The sequence below is a fragment of the Camellia sinensis genome, chromosome 15 (genome assembly GCF_055761805.1).
Source record: "Camellia sinensis isolate YWXY chromosome 15, ASM5576180v1, whole genome shotgun sequence".
Lineage (NCBI taxonomy): Eukaryota > Viridiplantae > Streptophyta > Magnoliopsida > Ericales > Theaceae > Camellia > Camellia sinensis.
In genome coordinates this window covers 121104409-121125564 of record NC_138975.1, presented here as the reverse complement: position 1 = coordinate 121125564, position 21156 = coordinate 121104409, and the positions used below count along the sequence as shown (strand labels likewise).

The 21156-nt window shown below is 38.6% G+C and overlaps 2 protein-coding genes across 6 annotated transcripts in view; both read right to left on the bottom strand.

Annotated features, from left to right (window-relative positions):
- The window catches only part of HDA05 (histone deacetylase 5), a 36353-nt gene that overhangs the window by 3453 nt on the left and 11744 nt on the right, over positions 1 to 21156 (bottom strand). The gene's annotated exons all lie outside the window — the stretch shown is intronic.
- On the bottom strand, positions 5 to 15082 carry LOC145813576 (uncharacterized). 5 transcript variants are annotated; one of them, XM_082909171.1, is made up of 7 exons: positions 5899 to 15075; positions 5597 to 5803; positions 5333 to 5500; positions 5081 to 5263; positions 4810 to 4992; positions 4576 to 4671; positions 5 to 3873 (listed from the first exon to the last, which is right to left on the bottom strand). In XM_082909171.1, the coding sequence occupies exons 1-6, from the start codon at positions 5989 to 5991 to the stop codon at positions 4618 to 4620; spliced, it is 888 nt and encodes a 295-aa protein (XP_082765297.1). In that variant the 5' UTR covers positions 5992 to 15075; the 3' UTR covers positions 5 to 3873; positions 4576 to 4617. The 5 variants fall into 5 exon arrangements, 3 of the variants coding, with proteins under 3 accessions (XP_082765297.1, XP_082765298.1, XP_082765299.1); XR_014356734.1 differs by having other exon boundaries at positions 4576 to 4992; XR_014356735.1 differs by having other exon boundaries at positions 4576 to 4992; positions 5357 to 5500; positions 5899 to 15074.

Here is a 21156-nt window from a genome sequence, read left to right as displayed (position 1 = left end):
ATAATACAAGGATGACAAATTAGGGCGCCAACATAAGATAAGGTTTGTAGCATGTATATGTTAAGGAAACTAACTGAAAAATAAAAGACCAATCAACAAGGACAGATGCAAAAAAAAAGAATGTATATAAACATATTTGTTTTTTTGATACATTTAGAAATTCATAATTCTAATGTTCCTAAGTAGTGGACAAAAGTAAACCAATTAAACATTGAACACCATCTCCTTTAGCACAAATGAAAGGAAAAAGAGCACAGAAACTATACTCGTCACCATCATTTTGCGCCTCAAAATTCACAAAAATTATCAACCATTTACCGTTAAAACCCCTTTTAATAGAAGGCATGGTTGGTTGCCAAGCTGATAAAATTTTTATCTAGTTAATACTTTTTTTTGAGTTGGGGCCAAGCATGAAACAAAATTTTATTTCTTTTCCATTGGAACAAGCAAAATATTTCCGTTTCCTTGTAAACCAAAACAAAACATTATTGGAATACTGAAATTTCAATGTTTCCACCAAAATATACCCAAAACATAACAAAATACTACGAAAGAAACATACCAAAATATAGAAAATGAAAGAAAATTCTTAAATTTATTAGGGAAACTGAGAAACAAGAAAGGAGGAGAAAATAAATATAGAGGAAATGTATCCAAATATATATATATAGAGAGAGAGAGAGAGAGGAGAAGATGAAACAAGCTTGAGTACATCACCAATGCTCTTTCTTTGTTACCGCAAAGTACTTTTATAAAGATAATAGATACAGATATATTTTTTCCCCATCACTATTAATACTAGAGATTTACATTTTTTTAGGTTTTTTTTCTTACAATGGAAAACACTTTCTCCAAGGAAGAGAAATCTAATATTTATAGACCTCAACATGTTCAACTATTTAATCATTGAGAATATATTAACATTTCTACAGGTTTTAGTTTTTGTACCAAACATTTTCATATAAATTCTTGTCATTCCCATATGTTTCTATTTCCAAACATATTGAAACAATAAAGTTTCTCAAGGCAAAACAAGAACCAGCAGCTGGTCCCCTTAGCCACACACGATGCCTGTAGAAAGTTAGAAGCATCCATATGTGCATTAGGGCTGTTCACAGGTTGAGTCGGTTTGGATTTGTCACTGGCCCGCTACCTGAACAGACTATGTCAGCCAGAGATTTCTTTCATCTGATTGCGACTGTAGTATTGATCGAAACCACACTCTTCGAAACAAACTTTGACAGTCGGGTTGGTTTTCGTCGGGCAAGCTAGTTGGACAAATCTGGTGACTTTACTCTCTCTTTTTAAACCCTAATCTATACATATACAGATATATCTAACTATATATATATATATATATGAATAGATATCCAGATTTGAGGAAGAGTGAAGGAAAGAAAAGAGATTTATTTTTGCCGATCAATTTTGTAGCACATATATATCACCATTTATTGGTGAACGACTTCCAACTAAAGCCTTCTTTGTCTTTCTTTGCTTTCAAAATCCCCATTACAAGAACTGTGGTTTGTATGAAGCGGAGGGGGTAAGAGGGAGATGAGGGGTTTTGAGAAATTATAAATTTTGAGAAAAAAGAACAAGAACAGATAATAGAGAGTGATATGAGGCGTGAGGACTGAAATACTGAGAGTGAAGTTCAACAAAACTAGATTATAAGATGAGATGAATGAAAGAATAAAAGAAAATAATCAAAGATAATTGCTATCACCATCAAACCCTATGCTTTGGGGATAGGAACTAGGCTTAGGCAGACCTACTTTCTGAAAGTGTAATAATGACTTCTCCTTTGTTCAAAAACTTTATTGGAGAGTCTGCAGATAAGAATTTGGGAAGAGAAATATTTTAAGAAAAAATAAGATGTAATCTAGCTAACAAACAAGATTGTGACACCTATAAAATTTATTATATTTAATTAGTTTGGTCGATTAATAGTTAAACCTCTTAGAAATTGATACTTGACCAACAGACAAATTTTTGGAACTATTGGCCTGCAGCCAACCGTTTCCTTTGTTGAAATCATCCATTACATGATTTTTAAAGTCGGATTGGTCGGGTACATCGGATGAATCGATTTATTGAACAACCCTAATGTGCATTGTCACATTTGTATGGCATTCAATCTAGGTTACCATCACAAACAGTCAATTGTTAGTCCTTGATCACATATGAGGGAAAAAACTTTCGGCATGCCCAGTAGGAGCCATAACTGGTAGAGAAGAGGCAAGAAATTTGTACCAAAGCAACCAACTTCATGCACCATGATTCTTCTAGGTTTCTAGAGAGTCAATAGATACTGGCATTACCAAGTTCAAGAAGGCTACGTTCAAATGATAAGTGGTGTTACCAGAGACGAATATGTTAGGCTTCCCAAAATAGCCTTAACTTCGAGCTTAGAAAGAAGTTTGAAGGCACGGAGTTTTGCAACTTGCTTGAGTTGGCCACAAGGGCAACCATTACTTGTAGATACTCAAAGAAGGATAAAACTAAAAGATAGCTTCTAAGAGAACCTATAATAGGGGAACCTAGTTACACTTGAGTGTGGCTGATGTTGACACGGATCACGAACTAGAAGGATAAAAAGTTTACGGAACAATTTAACAAAAGAGAAATGAAGAACAGATGAAAGAGATGAACAAAGCCTGTCCCAGACACAAGAAAAAGACCCATAGGTAACTCTTACTTTGTCCTTGCCTGAACAACGAAAGTAAGAGTAAAAAAGATGTGTCAAACCTATCATATGGTCAGTAACGCCAGAATCAATGATCCGAGAATGCGAAGAAAAAGCGCTCAAGGCATTGGTAGGAATACATATGGAAGAAAAGTTGGAAAAAGTAGGATCAGAAGCAGGAGAAGAGGATGAATCAAGCTGAGCCATTAGACGTTAGAGAGTGTGTAACTCATCATAAGAAAGTGTGGTAGAATCACCGGAGGTGATGGAAGAAGACTCAGAGAGATTGGAATGTGAACAAACAAAACCACCACGGCCACCGCCCTTGCCCTCGAGTAGGGTGACCATGTAACATCTAACAATGTTCCCTATCATGGCGGTCATTCCCACAATAATCATAGGTAATATGACCACGATTACCACTGTTACCTTCGCCAACAAGCTTGGAAGGAGAACAATGGCCATCCTTTAAAGAAAAAGAAAAAGCTAAAGCAAAACGATCTGGGAGAAGCTGATGAACCATAGCACATGCATGCTCTCTTCTTGTTGAAAACAAGAATATGCCTCACGCAGAGTGGGAAAAGGATGTCGGCTGAGAACTTGAACACGAATTTGTTCATACTCGATGTTAAGACTAGCAAGAAAATCACAGACCCTCTATTTTGACACCATTTGCCGAAAGGTTGCATCTCAAGAACAAACAGCCTGGAAGTTAATAGTCAAGCTATTGCCACAAACTACTCAACTCGATATAGTACTCGGCAAAAGACTTATCTTTATGATCAAACCCCGTATTTTTTTTGGTAGCTCATAGGCTTGGGCATCATTACCACATTAGGAATACATTTGAATAGTACCAGTCTAGAACTCATGAGCAGTATCCATCAAAACAATGGAGCGGCTAATACCAGGATTTATAGAGTTTATTAGAGTTTATTAGAGTTGATTAGGTCGTGACAAGGGCATTCTCCTTATGCCATTTCTCTTGGGCTGGTCCATCCTCCTTGGGAGCCTTGATAACTCCCTTGATGTAACCGAACATGCACAAGTAGTAATGGTCAACAAAAAAGTGTGCTATCCAACTTGACAGAAATAAGCTAAAAAGAGAAATTATCACCAAGAGCGACGGTTGGACTTGAATCTTTCACCTCACTGCACACAGAGGTCTTGCCTTCATCTGCCATGGCCTAAGACAGTGCGAGCACACCCAAAAAAAGCAACAAATCAAAATAAAATTATTTCCCAACATACACAGCCCAACAACATCAAACTAGGGCCAGAAATAGACTGGCCGGAGTAAGAAAAGCAAAACACACTGTGGAAGACTGCTGACAGCACTGGGAAACCAAAAACCGATCAAAAACCATCTAGAATCATCAACCGAAGCCAAGAGAGGCCTTGAAACACCTGGTTGGTCCCCATAGTGCGTCGCCCAAGTGATGAATTGACCAAAACACTAACAGAATTGAGGATTCAAAAAACCGAACGTATTTTTCCAAAAAGTTAAAGAAAAATTGAAAAAATAAACAACCAAAAAGCAAAAAAAATTGAAACTTTTTCTGGTAAACCTCTTACCCTAGTTGATCATAGTAGTAGTTTTTTTTTCATTATCAATCAAGTAAAAAAGAACCAACCACCCAGCTAAACAACGAATAGAAGGAAAAAAAATAAAAAGAATAGAAAAGTTCTTTGCTCTAATACTGAGTTAAAACTATATGGTTAAGTGTAAGAGTTGAGAGAATATAAGACAAGAAGAAACAACAGACTTACAAGAAAAGGAGGCACATACCAAATAAGGTTTTTACGTCTCTAATCACATGTATTTATTTATATTAATAAGGGAATAAGTACAAGTACAATATTAACCTCCAACACAACTTAACACTTACCTTGTTCATAGATGGAGAGAAACCTCAGCAATAGGTACTACTTCATTCATGGAAGAGGCTGAGGAGCAACAATATTCTTCCCTTTCCAAGCTTTATCTTGAAATGTTTGAAAGGAGACTTAGACGAGTTTGTGAATGGCGCTTTGCTTCAACTAGTAATTTGTTTTGGAAAAAAACAAAAGGGGCTTGCTAAAAAATTCTGAAGTGAAGCAAGGGGATTTATGTATAACCTTACATTGTTCACAAATGAAAGGGAAACCTTGCAAGTTGACACTCCTTCCAAAGACCTCTTGGAGGAGGATGAGGATGTGGAGGACTCTAGAACAATATTCTTCCCTTTCCTGGCTTTCATCTTGAAACGTCTAAAAGGAGGCTTGGTTGAGTCAGTGGATGGCTTTGTTTCACCTAGTGATTTGTGCTATAAAAAAAATCAAAAAATAAAAAAGCAAATGGAAAACGTTAAAATATCCTAAAAGCGAAGCCATGGGTTTTATGTATAACCTGACCTTGTACACAAATGGAGGGGAAACCTTGCCAATGCATACTTCTTCAAAAGACTCCTTGGAAGAAGATGATGATGAAAAGGAGTCAAGAACAATATTCTTCCCTTTCCTAGCTTTTATCTGGAAACGTTTGGAATGAGCCTTGGATGAATCTGTGGATGGCTTTGCTTCACCTAGTGGTTTGTTCTGGAAAAAAGTGAAAGGAACTTGTTAAAAAATCCCAAAAGCAAAGCTAAGGATTGTGTATAACCTTACTTTGTTCACAAATGGAGTGGAAACCTTGCTAGTGGATATTCCTTCAGACTCCTTGGAGGAGGATGCAGAGGAATCAGGAACAATATTCTTTCCTTTCCTGGCTTTCATCTTGAAACGTCTAAAAGGAGACTTGGTCAAGTTTGGCTTTGTTTCCCCTAGTGGTTTGTTCTAGGGCAAAAAAAAAAAAAAAAAAAAAAAAAAAAGCCAAAAGAATATGTTAAATTATCCTAAAAGCGAAGTTAAGAGTTTTGTGTATAATCTTACCTTGTTCACAAATGGAGGGGAGACCTCGCCAGTGGATACTCCTTCAAAAGACTCCTTGGAGGAGGATGAGGTGGATGAGGACAAGGACAAGGAGGAGGAGGAGGAGTCAAGAACAATATGCTTTCCTTTCCTGGCCTTCATCTTGAAATGTTTAGAAGGAGGCTTCGTTGACTCTATGGACGGCTTCGCTTCACCTAGTGGATTGTTCTAGAAAAAAGCAGAAGGAAAACATTAAATTATCCTAGAAACAAAGCAAAGGGTTCTGTGTGCAACCTTATCTTGTTTACAAATTGAAGGAAAACCTTGCCAACGGACACTTTTTCAGAAGGCTCCTTTGAGAAGGATAAGGATGCGGAGGAGTCAGAAACAATGTTCTTCCCCTTCCTTGCTTTCATAAAATGTCTCGAAGGATGTTTGGCCAAGTTTGTGGATTGCTTTGCTAAGCAAGGCTTCACGAACTCTTTTGGTTTTGGACTTTTTGGGGCTTTTGTCTACATTGGTATGAAGAAAACAATTAGAATTGACAGACAAAAAAGAAGAGGGCCTTGTCAAACTTGATTACAAAATGACTAATCATGACAAAATAAATATGTCAATCTCTTTTCATAGGGATCCTTTGGAAGTGGCTATTTGATCACTCCAACTTACATAGGTAGACTTTGGTTGATGTTATAATTAGATAGGATTGCCTTAGGGGTAGCATTGCCAACCAACAGCTTCAACAACAACGAAGAGATTGCCCTTTGGAGAGGAGTATAAGAAATCCAAATAGGAACAAAAGAGATCTTTAAAAGCAAGGCCTACAAGCCTTGTCAAACTTGATTACAAAACCACTAAGCATAATGGCATTGGTACAAAGGACACAATTAGAATCAACAAACAAAATAGAAGAGGGCCTTGCCAATCTCTTTTCATAGGGATCCTTGGGAAGTGGTTACGTGATCGCTCCAACTTAGATAGCTAGACTTTGGTTGATGCTATAACTAGATAGGATTGCCTTAGGGCTAGCATTGCCAATCAACATTTTCAACAACAAAGGGGAGATTCCCCTTTGGAGAGGAGTAGAAGAAGTCCAAATAGGAACAAAAGAGATCGGTAAAAGCAAGGCTTATGAGCCTTGTCAGCCTTGATTACAAAACCACTAAGCATGATCGCATCACAAATTCCAATCTCTTTTCATAAGGAACCTTTGGATGTTGCAATGCGATCGAGCCAACTTTTCATAGCCAGAATTTAGTATAGCTGGTTGGGGATGCATGGGGGCTGCACTGCCTATCAGGAGTCTTAGCAACAACAAAGAGGAGATTGCCCTCTAGAGAAAAATAGAAGAGGTCAAGGTAGGAACAAAAATGATCTCTTTAAAAGCAAGCCATTCTCGCAAAATATAATCCTCTTCAAATCAGTTAACCACACTTGTCATTCTCTATCCTCTTCTCTTTGTTCCTCCAATTGTCAACGCCTTCCTCAATTTTGTACAATCATGTTCAAGAGCTTGACTGAAGGTTCATCTCCATGGCATCAAAAAAGCAACTGCTCCAAGGTAAAGCCTAAAAAATTCCCACCATTCAACTCCTTGTGGAAGAGCATAAGCAAACCCATTACCATGGGTAATGGGCACACATAGCAAAGAACCTTTATCTTCAAATTACTGTTCATCTTGCTCCTAGAAATTAAGTAAAACTTCATGTTAATTGAGGCAAAACAAGAACTAATGTCCGGTCCCCTTAGCCACACACAACTCCTATAAGAGGTTAGAAGCAACCACACGTGCGTTGTTGCATTTGAATTGCATTCAATCTTGGCACACCCACACACCATCACATTTATTGTCCTACACCACGTGTGACGAAACACATTCTCTTTCTTTCTCTTTTCCCTTTTCAAAGAGAGATGCAAAATTTTGTACCATACTATTCACACCAAAAAATTAAAAATGCTCTATCGACAGAGGCTCAAACACATTCAGAAGAAGGCCCAGAATGAGGGAAGTAAAGTTAGGGGCTTAAGAAAGAGGAATGAGGAGGCAATACATTAAACATGGCAGTAGCAGAAAAAAGGGAGTTCAGAGGCAGTTGCAACAGTTGAAGTTTATGGACAGTTATAGAAGCATGACAAATGGGCACGTGGCAGCACAGCATGGCCATTCAAAGTCATATAAAAGGTGGAAGTTCAAAGAGAAAAAGGGGGCTTCAACAAAATTCACAACCCATGTGGAATTAGGAGTAGCATAACTTAATTTGGAGTAGCTCTTGTACTTTGGAATAGTTTGCTTGTAATTCAGTCTATAGTTTGTTTGTAATTCAGCCTTTGTAGCCAAGTTTTCCTCTAACAATTGTTGTGCATTTTGAACTTATATTTAAGTGGCAAGTTTAATTGTTCTTCAATCAAATTTCAGTTTATTTGCATTTGTTTCTTCGCATTACAATCTCCAAAGAAGTTCTTAAAACTGTCAAGGCATAGAACACCAACCACAATTGTTTAATCTGTTGTTGTTTTGTGAAAATTTGGTTTCTTTGTTGAATCTCCTCTGTCGATTTTACCCAAACTAGATTTTTGCTTTTGCTAACATATTTTGGCACGCCCAGTGGGACCTGTCTAATTTGAAGTGATGGCTAGGAAGAAACAACACAGTCTTTGAAGACCCCGAGAAAAGGGTTGAAGATGGTGAAGAGTTGGATGGTGGGTTCGAAGGAGTGTAAGACAACCTAGGTGATGGCCATTCAGTGGCTAGACAGGAAATAGGTCAAGGAAATGGCCAAAATTAGCCAATCTAGCTGCCCCCTGCTGATCCAAGAAGGGCTCTTCTACTGCACACTCAGCAAGCAATTGGCTCCATGTCTACATATGAGAATCAAGTGATGGTAGATGACTTGTTGGCTTTGTTTGAGAAGGCTAACATCAAGCTCAGCCAATCAAGAAGGGTTGGGGAGGAGACTCAGGTAAATAAAGCACAATTTATAACCTCCCGTAGCCCCTCAACAGCATACAAATGTAAATGAACCTGTATCATTTTATAGACCTCCCACACTTCAAGAAAGATATGAGGAGGGAATGACTGTAAATCCTGTGTTTGAGAGGGAGTACCTCACAAACCTAGTATTAAATTACGATTTAAATGATATGGGAATGAGACCTGGGGGGCAACCAGGGCCGCAAATGTATGGTACTCATGCATTTGATGGGCCTGTAGTAGGTTATCCTACTATGGCAGAACAAAGAAATAGGCCAATTAATCAAGTAAGGCCTCAGAATATGCAAGATCATGCCATACAACAACCATTCTATGAACCCAACATGATGAACCCAAGGCCTAGAGGGCCTAGCCCTCCTTTTCCTTACTTCTAACCAGAAGTCCAAGAGGGGGACAGCAACAACAATACTTAGACCTTCAGATTAATAACAGGCAACAAATAATGAACTTGATTCAAGAAATGTATGGCCCAAGCTTGAGGAGGCCAGGCAGACCTATGTTCAGGAGTCCATATCCTCCAGATGTGGATAACGTGCCTCTTCTAAGGAATTTTTGGGTGCTTGAATTTTCCCTGTTTACAGGAGAAAAGAGGCAGTCCACCATTGAACATATAGAGAGATTTGTGTTGTAGTGTGGAGGCGGACAAAAATGATATTTTCAAAATGAAATTTTTCCCTAATTCATTGTCTAAGATTGCATTCACATGGTTCATCAACTTGCCAGAAAATTCTATGCATACTTGGCAAGAGATGGAGAGTCAATTTCATGCTCAATTCTTTAGAACTGAGCCTAAAGTTACCATAGTAGATCTGTCGAAATTCAAACAGAAGCAAGGAGAGACTGTAGAACAATTTATCGACAGGTTCAAGAGAGTAAAACACAGATGTTATGCATACATTCCTGAGATAGAAGTTCTAAGATTAGCTCAAAATGATTTAGATTTCGAGTTGAGAAAGAAATTTGAAGGAATGAAGTTTAGAGATTTATATGAATTGTCCTCTAGGGCAACCAATTACGAGTCAATCCTTAGAGAAGAACAACAGAGGAAGGCAACCTCATTTGGTACTTATTACCAAGAAGTTGGTTGTGATTTTGATAGAGACATTGATGTAGCACAAATTATTGGCAAGAAACCTATGGTATGTGAGACTTTAAAAAAGGTAGAAAAACTTGTGGACATGCCATCAACACAGCCAGCAAAAAGGAATGTGACTACATCTAGTAGATAGTATTCATTTGATTTATCACAAGCAGATACTTTGTTTGATGAATTAATGGCCAACAAACTTTTAACTCCTGGCCATAATATCCCAAACGAGATAGAATTGGAAAAGAATATTGCAAATGGCACAATTCTTTTAGGCATTCTACTAACAACTGTGTCACATTACGAAATTGTGTGCAGGATTTGATTCTAAAAAGAATGTTGAAGTATGCTGAGAAAAACAAAGGTGTGATGGCAGTTGACAGTGATCCTTTTCCAGAGGTGGTAGGTATTCATATGGTAGCAATTGGCCTCCAATTGGCTGACCAGAAAAAGGGAAAGAATACTAGAGTTCTCCTAGTAGAACTGGAGAGATTGCAAAGAAAGAATGGAAAAGGCTGCCAAAGAAGCAAGAGGGAAAAAAGTTCAAGAGGAGCCTAAAGAAAGGTTCATCTACTTCAGATGCGGTACTGAAAAAGAAAAAGCAAAGGCCATTGTGATAGATGAACTTCAAAAGATTGGAAGGAATGTTGGCCTTGGGCTCAATACTATAGGAAGTGGTGATTACAGATATTTGATAACTGTTTGTTTTACGATGGGTCAAATCCAGGAATATTTGGCCCTGCAGAGAATTATGGGGAGGATGAGGCTCCATTTTTGTTTCAAGGAGCTCCTGTCCATCTATGTTTTGGTGGATCAAGTAATATTAGAGCCATGCTAAAACAACAGAAAGGTTCTAAACCATATGGAACTCCAAAGGTATTGACAAGGCCATACAATGGCTAGCAACAACATTTTCTGAAGCCTCATAATGGCCAACAACAGATTAGAAGGCCATATGGGGGACAACAACAGTTTGTGAGGCCATATTGGGGGTCTCAACAGCAGCATCATGGCCCAAGAGTGAGGCTAGATATGCAACCAGTCCAACCCAAAATGGTGAAGCCTCTAGTGCCACCTAATTTAGGATGGCAAGGGGTAGTTCACCCAAAATTTCCTATGGTTGGCTGAAGACCTATGGGAGAGACAAGGACTCAAAAAAGAAGAGAACAAAGGACGTTCCATGCCATTTAGTGTGGACTAGAGATGATTTGATTCATGCTACTTCAGTCAGGGAAATGAAGGGGTCAACTTCAACTTCTAGAGCTCATCCAGTGCAGCCAATTTAGATTTTAAAGAGGAAAGTGGAGCCAGAAAAAGTAGTTGACAAGCCTGCTGAGAAACTTTCTAAAATGGCTATGTTAAGACAGAAATTGAAAGAGTTAGAAAAGGAATTGATGTCTGATGAAGATGACAAGGATGGGGAAGATGTGGCAATGCAACAGATCCAAAGCCAGGAATTGGCCATGGATAATGTGGTACATTCTGGTGAGGAAGCTAAAGAGGAAGAAGCCAAGTCAGATAGTTTTGGTGGTAGACTTTGGTGAGAAGTTGGCTGCTATCCAATTTGGTTATTTGCCTGGTCCAAAAGAATGTAATATGATTATGGCCATTCCAAAGAGGTTTCAGGCCAAGCCAAAGAGGTTTCAAGCCAAGCCAGACCAGCTAGACATGTTGGCAGGGGATGTAGAAGACTGGACAGAGCCAGTTGTGCAAGTGGCAATGACTAAAGCAGAGGTTAAGCCACTAAGGTCCATAGAAGTAGTTAAGTCTGTCGATGGTGAAAATGTAGTGTTGCAGAAGCCTAAAGAAAAGTTGATCAGGCCCTTAAGACCATTGTATGTGAGAGCCCATCTAGATGGAGTTCCAGTCGACAAAGTGCTGGTGGACAATGGAGCAACTGTCAATATTCTCCCTTCCAAAACTCTTGAGGGCAATAGGTAAGTCAATGGAAGATTTGTTGCCTACTGATATTAATATAAGTAATTTTGCTGGGGGATCATCTGAAGCAAGGGGAGTTGTTGCTATCCAACTTCAGGTTGGTTCAAGGTTAATGGGAACCACTTTCTTTGTGATCGATTCCACTTCTAACTACAATGTGCTGCTAGGAAGGGATTGGATACACCTTAATGGGTGTGTACCATCTTCTTTGCATCAAGCTTTGATTTTCCTAACCAGTAATGAGCAAGATGAACAGAACGAAATGGAGATTTACTGGGCAGATGCCAACCCTTTTCTAGCAGATGTCCACAACATAGAGGTTGTACTCTATGATGAAGACTTAGGACCAGTGGAAGTAGTTGAAGATGATGTTAAGTCCCAAGGACATCATAAAAGGGGGGTTCAAGCAGATAGGCCAAGAATTGGCCAAACCAAGCCTGAAGAAGAAACATAAAGGGCTTATGATTGAGGAAGTGACAGAAGTTAGAGATGCAGATGTAGACATGTGAAAACGACAGGCTGGATGAGACAGCCACAACCCTTGTAATTAGGTCTACTTTTGTTAGACTTCTTAATTTCTTTCCTGCAAGTAGGTTTAAGTTTAAATCAATGCATGTTTGTTTATGGGCAGAATGTGTAATAGACAATAGCCCTCAGAGTTATAAAGAGGTGCAATTAGAACATTTGAGAGCTGCTTTTGCGAAGTTGGATGACCTTAAAGCAGATGTTCAAGATCCTTTGGAGGAATTCAACTTGGGTAGTGAGGCCTATAAGAGGCCAATCTATGTAAATGCTATTTTATCTAATGAAAGTAAAGGCAAGTTGGTTGGCTTCTTGTTTGAGTATGTGGATTGCTTTGCTTGGAGTTATGAAATGCCTGGTTTGGATAGGACATTAGTAGAACATAGGCTGCCAATAAAAAATAATTTCACTCCACATAAACAACCCCCAATGAGAAAAACTAATGAAATAACTCTGTCAATCAAAGAAGAAATTGAGAGGCTTTTAAAGGCAAGTTTTATTAGGACAACCAGATATGTGGAATGGTTGTCAAATATTGTGCCTGTCATGAAGAAAAATGGAAAATTGAGAGTCTGCATAGATTTTAAGAATTTAAATCTAGCAACTCCAAAAGATGAGTATCCTATGTCAGTGGCTGATTTGCTAGTTGATTTAGCAGCCAAAAGCATGGTCTTATCATTCATGGATGGGCATGCTGGATATAACCAAATTTTCATCAATCCAGATGACATTCATAAAACTGCATTCAGGTGTCCTGGGCCTATAGGTACATTTGAATGGGTGGTCATGCCTTTTGGTTTGAAAAATGCTGGAGCCACCTATCGAAGGGTAATGAATCTTATATTTCATGACTTGATAGGAAAGTTTTTAGAAGTATTTATTGATGATGTGGCTGTCAAATCTGACACATTTGAAGAGCATTTGAACTATTTAAAGTAGACATTTCAAAAGATGAGAAGCCACAAGTTAAAAATGAACCCTCTAAAGTGCCTTTGGGGTAACAACTGGGAAGTTTTTAGGCTTTTTAGTGCATCACAAAGGAATAGAGATAGATGCTAACAAAGCCCCAGGCTATATTGGCAGCTAAACCCCCAAGCAATAAGAAAGAATTGCAAAAGATTCATAGCCAATTTAGCCAGGAAGACTTTGGTGTTTTCTTCTTTGGTAAAGACAAAGTTAGATGGTGAGTTTAAATGGGAGGAATGTCATCAAAAGGCTTTTGATCTGATCAAGAAATATTTGACCAATCCTCCAATACTTATGCCACCTATTTATGGAAAGCCTTTGAAGCTTTGCATTTCAACATGTGACTGGTCGATTGGATGTCTATCGGCCCAGGAAAATGATATGGGTCATGAGCAAGCTATTTATTACTTGAGTAGAAGGTTGAATGATGCTGAAACTAGGTACACTTCTGTCGAAAAGTTATGTTTGGCTTTATATTTTACTCCCATAGAACTTAGACATTACATGCTCCCTTCAGAAGTGTTTGTTGTGGCACAAACTGATGTAATAAAATATATGTTGTCTAGACCTGTTTTGAGAGGCAGGCAAGGTAAATGGGTATTGGCCTTAATTGAATACTTCTTTAAGTATGTGCCACAGAAAGTTGCAAAGGGACAGGCCTTAGCAGATTTTTTGGCCAAGCATCCATGCTTGCCTGTTGAACCAGATTTGTTTGAGGTTCATGTGATAGATATTGAGCCTTGGAGGTTAATGTTTGATGGATCTAAAACAGATGAGGGAGTTAGAGCTGGTATTGTCTTGATTGCTCCTAGTCAATTGATGTATCAGGTTGCTTATCAGTTGGATGAGCAACATGTGCAGTCTTGTAATCAAGCTGAGTACGAGGCTTTGATAATTGGACTCGAGTTGGCCATAGAATTCAAGATTCGAAGGCTGCAAGTTTTTGGTGACTCTCAATTAGTCATCAAGCAAATGGTAGGAGAATTCAAATGTGTGAACAAAACATTGGAAGAGTATTTAATTGAGGCAGAGTAGTTAACAAACTTTTTCGACCATGTGTCTTTCACACACATGTATAGAATAGAGAATAAAGAAGTCAATGAGATGGCTCAAGCAGCATCAGGGTTGAGAATTCCTAAAGGAGCCCAAGAAAGGATCATAAGAATCCAAAAGAGAAACTTTCTGACTTTTAAGGACAAGCATAGAGATTTCTTACCAATAATGACAATTGAGAGTGATTGGAGGTATTCTTTGATTAAATACTTGACCAACCCTAGTGATGTTTGTAATAGACAAGTAAAATACCAAGCTTTAAATTATGTCATAATGGAGGATGATTTGTTTAGAAAAGCACATGATGGGTTGACCTTATTATGCATAGGCCAAGAAGATCAAATGAAAGCAATGGCAGAAGCACATGCGGGCATATATGGAGCCCATCAAGCTAGGCATAAGATGAGATGGTTGATTAGCAGATATGGATACTTTTGGCCATCCATAAGAAAAGATTGTAACATGTATGCAAAAGGGTGTCAAAGTTGCCAGAAACATGGAAGTGTCCAAAGGGTCCAAGCCATAAGCTTGAATTCAATAGAAAAGCCTTGGCCTTTCAAAGGTTGGGTAATGGATTTGATAGGACAAATATTCCCAGCCTCATCAAAGGCTCATTCATATTTGTTGGTGGGAACAGATTATTTTACCAAGTGGGTAGAAGGTATCCCATTGAAAGTTGCCACACAGTCTCAGGCAAGGTTTTGAAAAGCGGCTATGGTCGTCCTAATGGTTGCGGTGACGCGTTAGTGGTTGCGGGGTGTAAAGACCGTAACGTAACGATTGCAGTAACCTGAACCGTATTTTTTATTTTTTATTTTTCATACAATTTGAAGAAAACTTACCGATATGCATATGTTTTTTCTTTTTCAGAACCACATTTATTAGGATTTAAAATAAATTTTGATTAATTTTTGTTAATTTGTAAGTGTAATCCAATATATTTTATATTTTTAAATCACTATAAAAGGAAATATTTTACTTCAATAGTTAATGATTTTAAGAATAATTGATTTTAAATGTCTACAAATTTTTTACCAATAATTGAACTAATTGAATAAAAAATATATACAATTATTAAACGAAATGATTATAAAATAAAAATTGTGCCATAAATTTTTAAAAAAATACAAATAAAAATTTTCATATAAGATTTTTTTTTTTTTTGGACTTGGATCACTTGAGTATTTGTTCTTTTTTGTATGTTTTTGTTTTTTTTTTTTAGGAAAAGGAAACTATTCAGAATATTGTAAAATGGTGCAATGGTATCTAACGGACCATTACGATTGTTACGTAATAGGCCGTTACACATGCGAATTTCCATCATACCGCTATAGCGGCCATAACGGGTGGCGGTAACCACCACAACCGTTACATAATGGCGGTACGTAACAGTTGCGGACGCTTTTTAAAACCCTCAGGTTATTGAGTTCCTTAAAAAGAATGTGATCCATAGATTTGGTTTGCCTCAAACCATTACTGTTGATCAAGGGACCATGTTCAATGGGGATGAAATAAAAGAGTTTGCCACAAAGTATGGCATTTAGAAAACTCTTCCCCCTATTATGCTTAAGCAAATGGGCAAGCTGAGGCAACAAACAAAATTGTAAAGAATACTTTGGAGAGAATAATTGAGAACAATCCTAGAGATTGGCACAATCTTTGTCTGAGGCATTGTGGGCTTATAGGAATTCTAGGAGAAACAGTATAGGAAAAACCCCATATGAGTTGGTGTATGGGCATGATGTTGTTCTTCCATTACGGTAAGATCCAATCGATTGGCTCAACAGTTAAACATGGATGAATATAATGAAGCCATGACAATTGCGTTACAAGATTTGGAAGAGAAAAGGATTTCTGCTTTCAATCACTTAATTGCACAAAAGAAGAAGGTAGAAAGGAGTTATAACAAGAAAGTAAAGCATAAAATGTTCTCTAAGGGAGAATTAGTTTGGAAAACTATTTTGCCTCTTGGAACAAAAAGCTCAGAATATGGAAAATGGTCTCCTAATTGGGAAGGACCTTTCAAGATATTCAAGGTCTTAAAAGGAGGGGCATATCACCTGGCATCTTTGGAAGGGGAGCCACATAAAAGAATAATCAATGGAAAATATTTAAAGAAATATTATCCTACCATGTGGGAAAGCATGAGATAAAATAACCCAACATATTCATTCATATAAATCAAGTGTGTACAGCTAGTGTTGCAACGCAAAAGTAAAAACAAAGTTACAAAAATTTTAGTCTTTTTGAAAATATAAGATAAAATTGTTCCAGGCTTGTAGCACACTTCTATGCTTTGCTTTGCTTTGTTGGAGATTGGCCTGGGCAGATTTGATGCTGGTAGGACCATTTTCTGCTTGAGTTAATAAATCTTGCATATTGGCTTTGATTTTGGACTGTTCTTGTTTGAGGAGGGCTCTTTCAGCTGTGACTTGTGCTAATTGAGCCTCCAAATGAGCTTCTTTTGCTAAGAGTAGGTTGTCTTGAGTAATGGTGTCTTGGAAGGCTTGAGAAGCACCAGTCAGGAAAGCAGCCACTGATTTCAGTTGATCAATTTGAGCTATGTTGGCTTCAGTTTCAACATGATGCTGGTTGATGGCTGCTATGTCTTGAGGAAGGGCAGTCAAGAAATCTTGAAAGACTTGTATTTGATCTGAGTCAAAAAGCTTTGGCAAAACAACTGAGAAGCTCTGCAAATCTCTGCAAACCTTTTAAAGTTCTGCAAAGACTGAGATCCAGTTAAAGTTTGAGTAGCTTCAAAACAACTGAGAAGCTCTGCAAATCTTGTGAGAGCCAGAACATCAAATGAGAGTTCTAGGACCTGGAACAACTGATTGACCATGTGTTGTTCGTCTTGAGAAAGTTGTTTGAGCTTTTCCTCAAGGGTCAGATTGGTGAGGGATTGTTGAAGATTGGAGGCTTCCATCAGTAAAGTCTCAAAGGTGGTCTTAAAAGGAGGAGGGGATGAAGTTGTGACTGGAGTTGATTCGACTTGAATGGACAGGCCAAGGTTAATCAATTGAAGAGAATAGTTATTTGCTGTTGCAAGTCAAGAAAAGTTACCTCCATAAGAAGGAGCCCTGTTTGGGAAGAAGTTGATTTAGCTCCTTGAGGAGGACTATGAGGTGGAGTTGTTTGCACACCCATTTCAGCAGTGGAAGGAGTATGGAATGTACCTCCAACCTGTCAAAATTCAAAGTTTAGCCATATGAAGATCTAATCACAGATGTCACTTGTTTTGAGAAGATTTACCTCCTGGTGAGGATTAGCAAAAGGAGTCACTGACTACCAAGCCAGTAACATCAGTGGCAATGGTGGATGGTAATGTTGTAGTTTCTGAAGAAGGAAATGTTGTTTGTCTCAACAGTAGCAAAAGGAAGAATTATAGGCCTAGGTGGTTGTAAGGAAGATGCCAAGAGTGGGTCAACAGAAGGAACTGTGTCATTTTGCAAGGCATCATTTGGGAAAGGTATAGGCATAGACTGTGAAGGGCCAGAAGTGGAAGCATGGCTGTGTTTGGGTTTGGTTCATCCCAGGAGAAGTCATATGGATAGGTTGTTGATTCTCTGGAGAATTGGTTTCCAAATCAACAGGGGTTTCTCCAAGTTGATCTTCTCTAGTTGTAGGTGCATTGTCTTCCTTATCACTCTCTGACTCACCCATAATGTCATCTATTCTTAGGAAGTCAAAGATTTCATTTGAGCCTGGGATAGCACCTCCGACAGGGAAAGCAAGGAGATCCCCAAGAACTATGTCAGGAGGGATCCCAGCCCCAGCAAATAGAAGGAGATGGTAGTTTCTCCTTAGCAAGCTCGGGAGATGATTTGGCCAGGACTTCTTGGTCATCTAAGCTGGTGGAAGGGTAGATGAGCCTTTTCCTTTTTATTTGTCAAGGCAGGGAGATGATAGTTAAAATTAAACAGTTTCATGTCTAGTCAAGAAAATTTGGAAAATGTCAGGAAGAGTTGAGGTAAGAAACCGGTATTGTACTTCAAAAGTCCTCACTGGACTCTGAATAGTAGGTTTTTGAGCTGAGAAGCCAAAGATTTGGCCAATAGGCATGTCCCAATCTGAAGAAGATGAAGAGGAGGGATATGGGTAAATGTTGCAGAAGTAGAAGCTGAAGTGATCAAATAATTCTTGATTGGTGGCAAGGATGAGTTCAACATCTTCCTTTACTTTAAATTGATTTCTTAATTCCACATAGTCAGGAATAGTGGGATGAAAGTAAGGGCAAGGTAAGACTTGAATTAACCGAAATTGCCTAGCCCATTGACATGGGTTATAACTTTCAAAACTGCAATTTGATAGTCTATTGTTGGCAATTGAACCCCCATCTTAAATATACCTAGAAGTGAGAACTTGAGGCCAAAAGGATTTTTGTTTGTTTTTCCATGTACCATCCAAAGTTTGAGGGTCAGCATGAATGTATGTGAGAGTGGAGCATCTGAAGTAGAAATCATGAAAAGGTATAAATAAAGCTGTCTCTCTGTCGACAGGGAGTCCATGGAAAAGAGAAAAGTCTCTAGTGAAGGACATGTCAGTTGAGGGTCGAAAAGAGAGGAAATGTTTAGCATACAAAAATACTAGAGATCTCAACAGTTTTACCAAAATTTCTACCAAATGTCTCACATGGGTGTGGGACCCACACCATCTGAGTCCTACACTCATGTGAGACATTTGGTAAAAATTTTAGTAGAACTTTTGAGACCTCTAGCATTACTCATTTAGCATAACACCCACCAGGAGAAGAGTATGGTGTGTGTTTGGAAGGCCTGACTTCAGAAAAGTATGCATAAAGCCAGGCCTGAAAGAGCCGGACAGGACCACCACAGTTGACATCTATTTCTTTGGTGGCTAAGGTACAGAGGCCTCTATATAATGTGGCCAACAAAAATGGAGCAAAAACTAGTTCAATGCCTTCTTGAATACAAATAGCAAGAGGCAAGTATTTGTGAGAATATAGAATATATTGTGTTTTTTCAATATGATCGTGATTGTATAAATTAGAATCCTATTAGAGACATAATTGTATTTTCCTTTTTGGTTTAGGATTTAGGACTATATAATCTAAGGTCTGATTGTAATCTTTGATACAATTGAATCTAAGAAAAGCTTTCAAGAATCTTACATGGTATTAGAGCTATCACTGGAACCTTAGAAATTGTCTTCCTCTTCAGTCTCTGTGTGAGTTGTGGGTCATCTTCTCCCTTGATCAAATCTAGTTCTCGAAGCTCTCTGATCAAAGTTCTCTAATCGATCAAAGTTCCCTTGACCTTGGCGAGAACCAGATCACCGAGACGCAACTCACTCTTCCCCTTCGCTCCTTTCGCTCCACGTTTACGCATCGGAGCCATTGACGCTACAAAACCCTAGCGGGCCCACCAACCACGTCATAATTGTCGTCTTCTTCTTCGTGAGGAGAGCGATCAGAGTCGCAATCGTACCGAACCAAAAAAACGGAAGAAAACTCAAACAAACCCATCTGGTCCGCAACTTCTCTCGCTGGTTTGTAACCTTTTGGCTTCAATTTCCCTCTTTCTTGACTTTGGCTTCAATCTCTCTCTCTCTTCTCTGATTTGGTTCTCTCGGCTTCAGACTGGTTCTTTCGGCTTCAAAACTCTAGTTAATATTTGTGGGTCAGGGTAAAAAAAAAAAAAAACTGGTTATTATATTTTACATTTAGACCTAACACTTTTCTGATTATTACACTATGGTTTTAGATTTATTGGCTTTACGCCATCAAATTTCTGTGTATTACCCTTCGACCCCTAGTTTGGCTATTTTGATGAATATAGGGTTTATTACACTTTAACCTCTCAGTTTTTTGGTTATTACGATATCTCTGGTTTTTAATGAGCATGCCTTCTGCCATCAGAAGGGCTATGGGAAGTACCACTGTCCCAAGAAAGGACGTCAGCCTGCCTCATTTTTTCAGCAATCTCAGAACCAATTCTGGGCTCCTCCCACTGCGTATGTTACATTTGCTCCGACTCCCGATCCTGACTTGGCTTCCTTGACTGCTCAGATTAGTCAACTTCAACATATATTGTCTACCTCCCAGTCATCTCTATCTGCATCCGTTGTTTCATCTCTTCATTCAGGTTTGCTTGGGTCTTTTTCAAGTATCTCTTCGTTTGTCTGGCTTTTTGACTCTGGTATCTCTCATCATATGACTCCTTATCTCTCTTTACTTCAGAATTATACTCCCCCTCCCTTCCCTATTACTGTTAATGTTGCTAATGGGTCTGGTATGTCAGTTATATCTGTTGGGTCTGTCCTACCGTCTGCTATGTCTATTCCATCTGTCTTATATGTTCCTCAGTTATCTGTCAGTTTATTATCTATTAGTCAACTTGATGCATCTGGTTTTGATGTTATCTTTTCTTCTTCTATCTGTTCTGTTTTGTGCAGGATCAGATGTCCAAGCAGCAGATTGGGACTGGCCGTAGAGTTGGAGACCTCTATGTGGTGGAGAGCTTGCATCTGCCTATGACTACCTCTCCGACTGTCTTTTCTTCTTTTCAGTTAGATTCTCTGTCTAGTCCTTTCTATTTGTGGCATTCCAGATTAGGGCATTTGTCTGCTGACTGCTTACGGTCTTTAGCTCAGTCAGGTATATTGGGTAAAGTTTTCCCTAGTCAACTTACCGAGTGTCAGGAGTATAAACTTGCCAAAATGACAGCCTTACCTTTCCATAACAATACTTCTATATCTGCTACACCGTTTTCTTTTGTTTATATTGATGTCTAGGGCCTTTCTCCTGTTCTCACCAAGAGGGATTCTGCATACTATGTGTCATTTGTTGATGATTGCACCCGTTACACTTGGGTTTATCTTATGACTCATAAGTCTGACTTCTACCAGATATATTGTACCTTTCAGTCTATGATCACTACACAGTTTGGGGCCACAATTAAAATACTCCAGTCTGATTTGGGTGGAGAATACTTTAAAACTGAATTTTGTGAGTATTTGGCCAAATTAGGCACCATTCACCAAACCTCATGTACTGATACCCTT

Bases quoted from the DNA above. Each gene is read 5' to 3' on its own strand.
- LOC145813576 (XM_082909171.1), bottom strand. From the start codon at position 5,991: ATGAAAGCAAGGAAGGGGAAGAACATTGTTTCTGACTCCTCCGCATCC. The intron at 5,804-5,898 runs GTTTTCCTTCAA...GCTTTTTTCTAG, and splicing joins AAAAAGTGTCCGTTGGCAAG to AACAATCCACTAGGTGAAGC. The intron at 4,672-4,809 runs GTAAGGTTATAC...AAACATTTCAAG, and splicing joins CCCTTTCATTTGTGAACAAT to ATAAAGCTTGGAAAGGGAAG.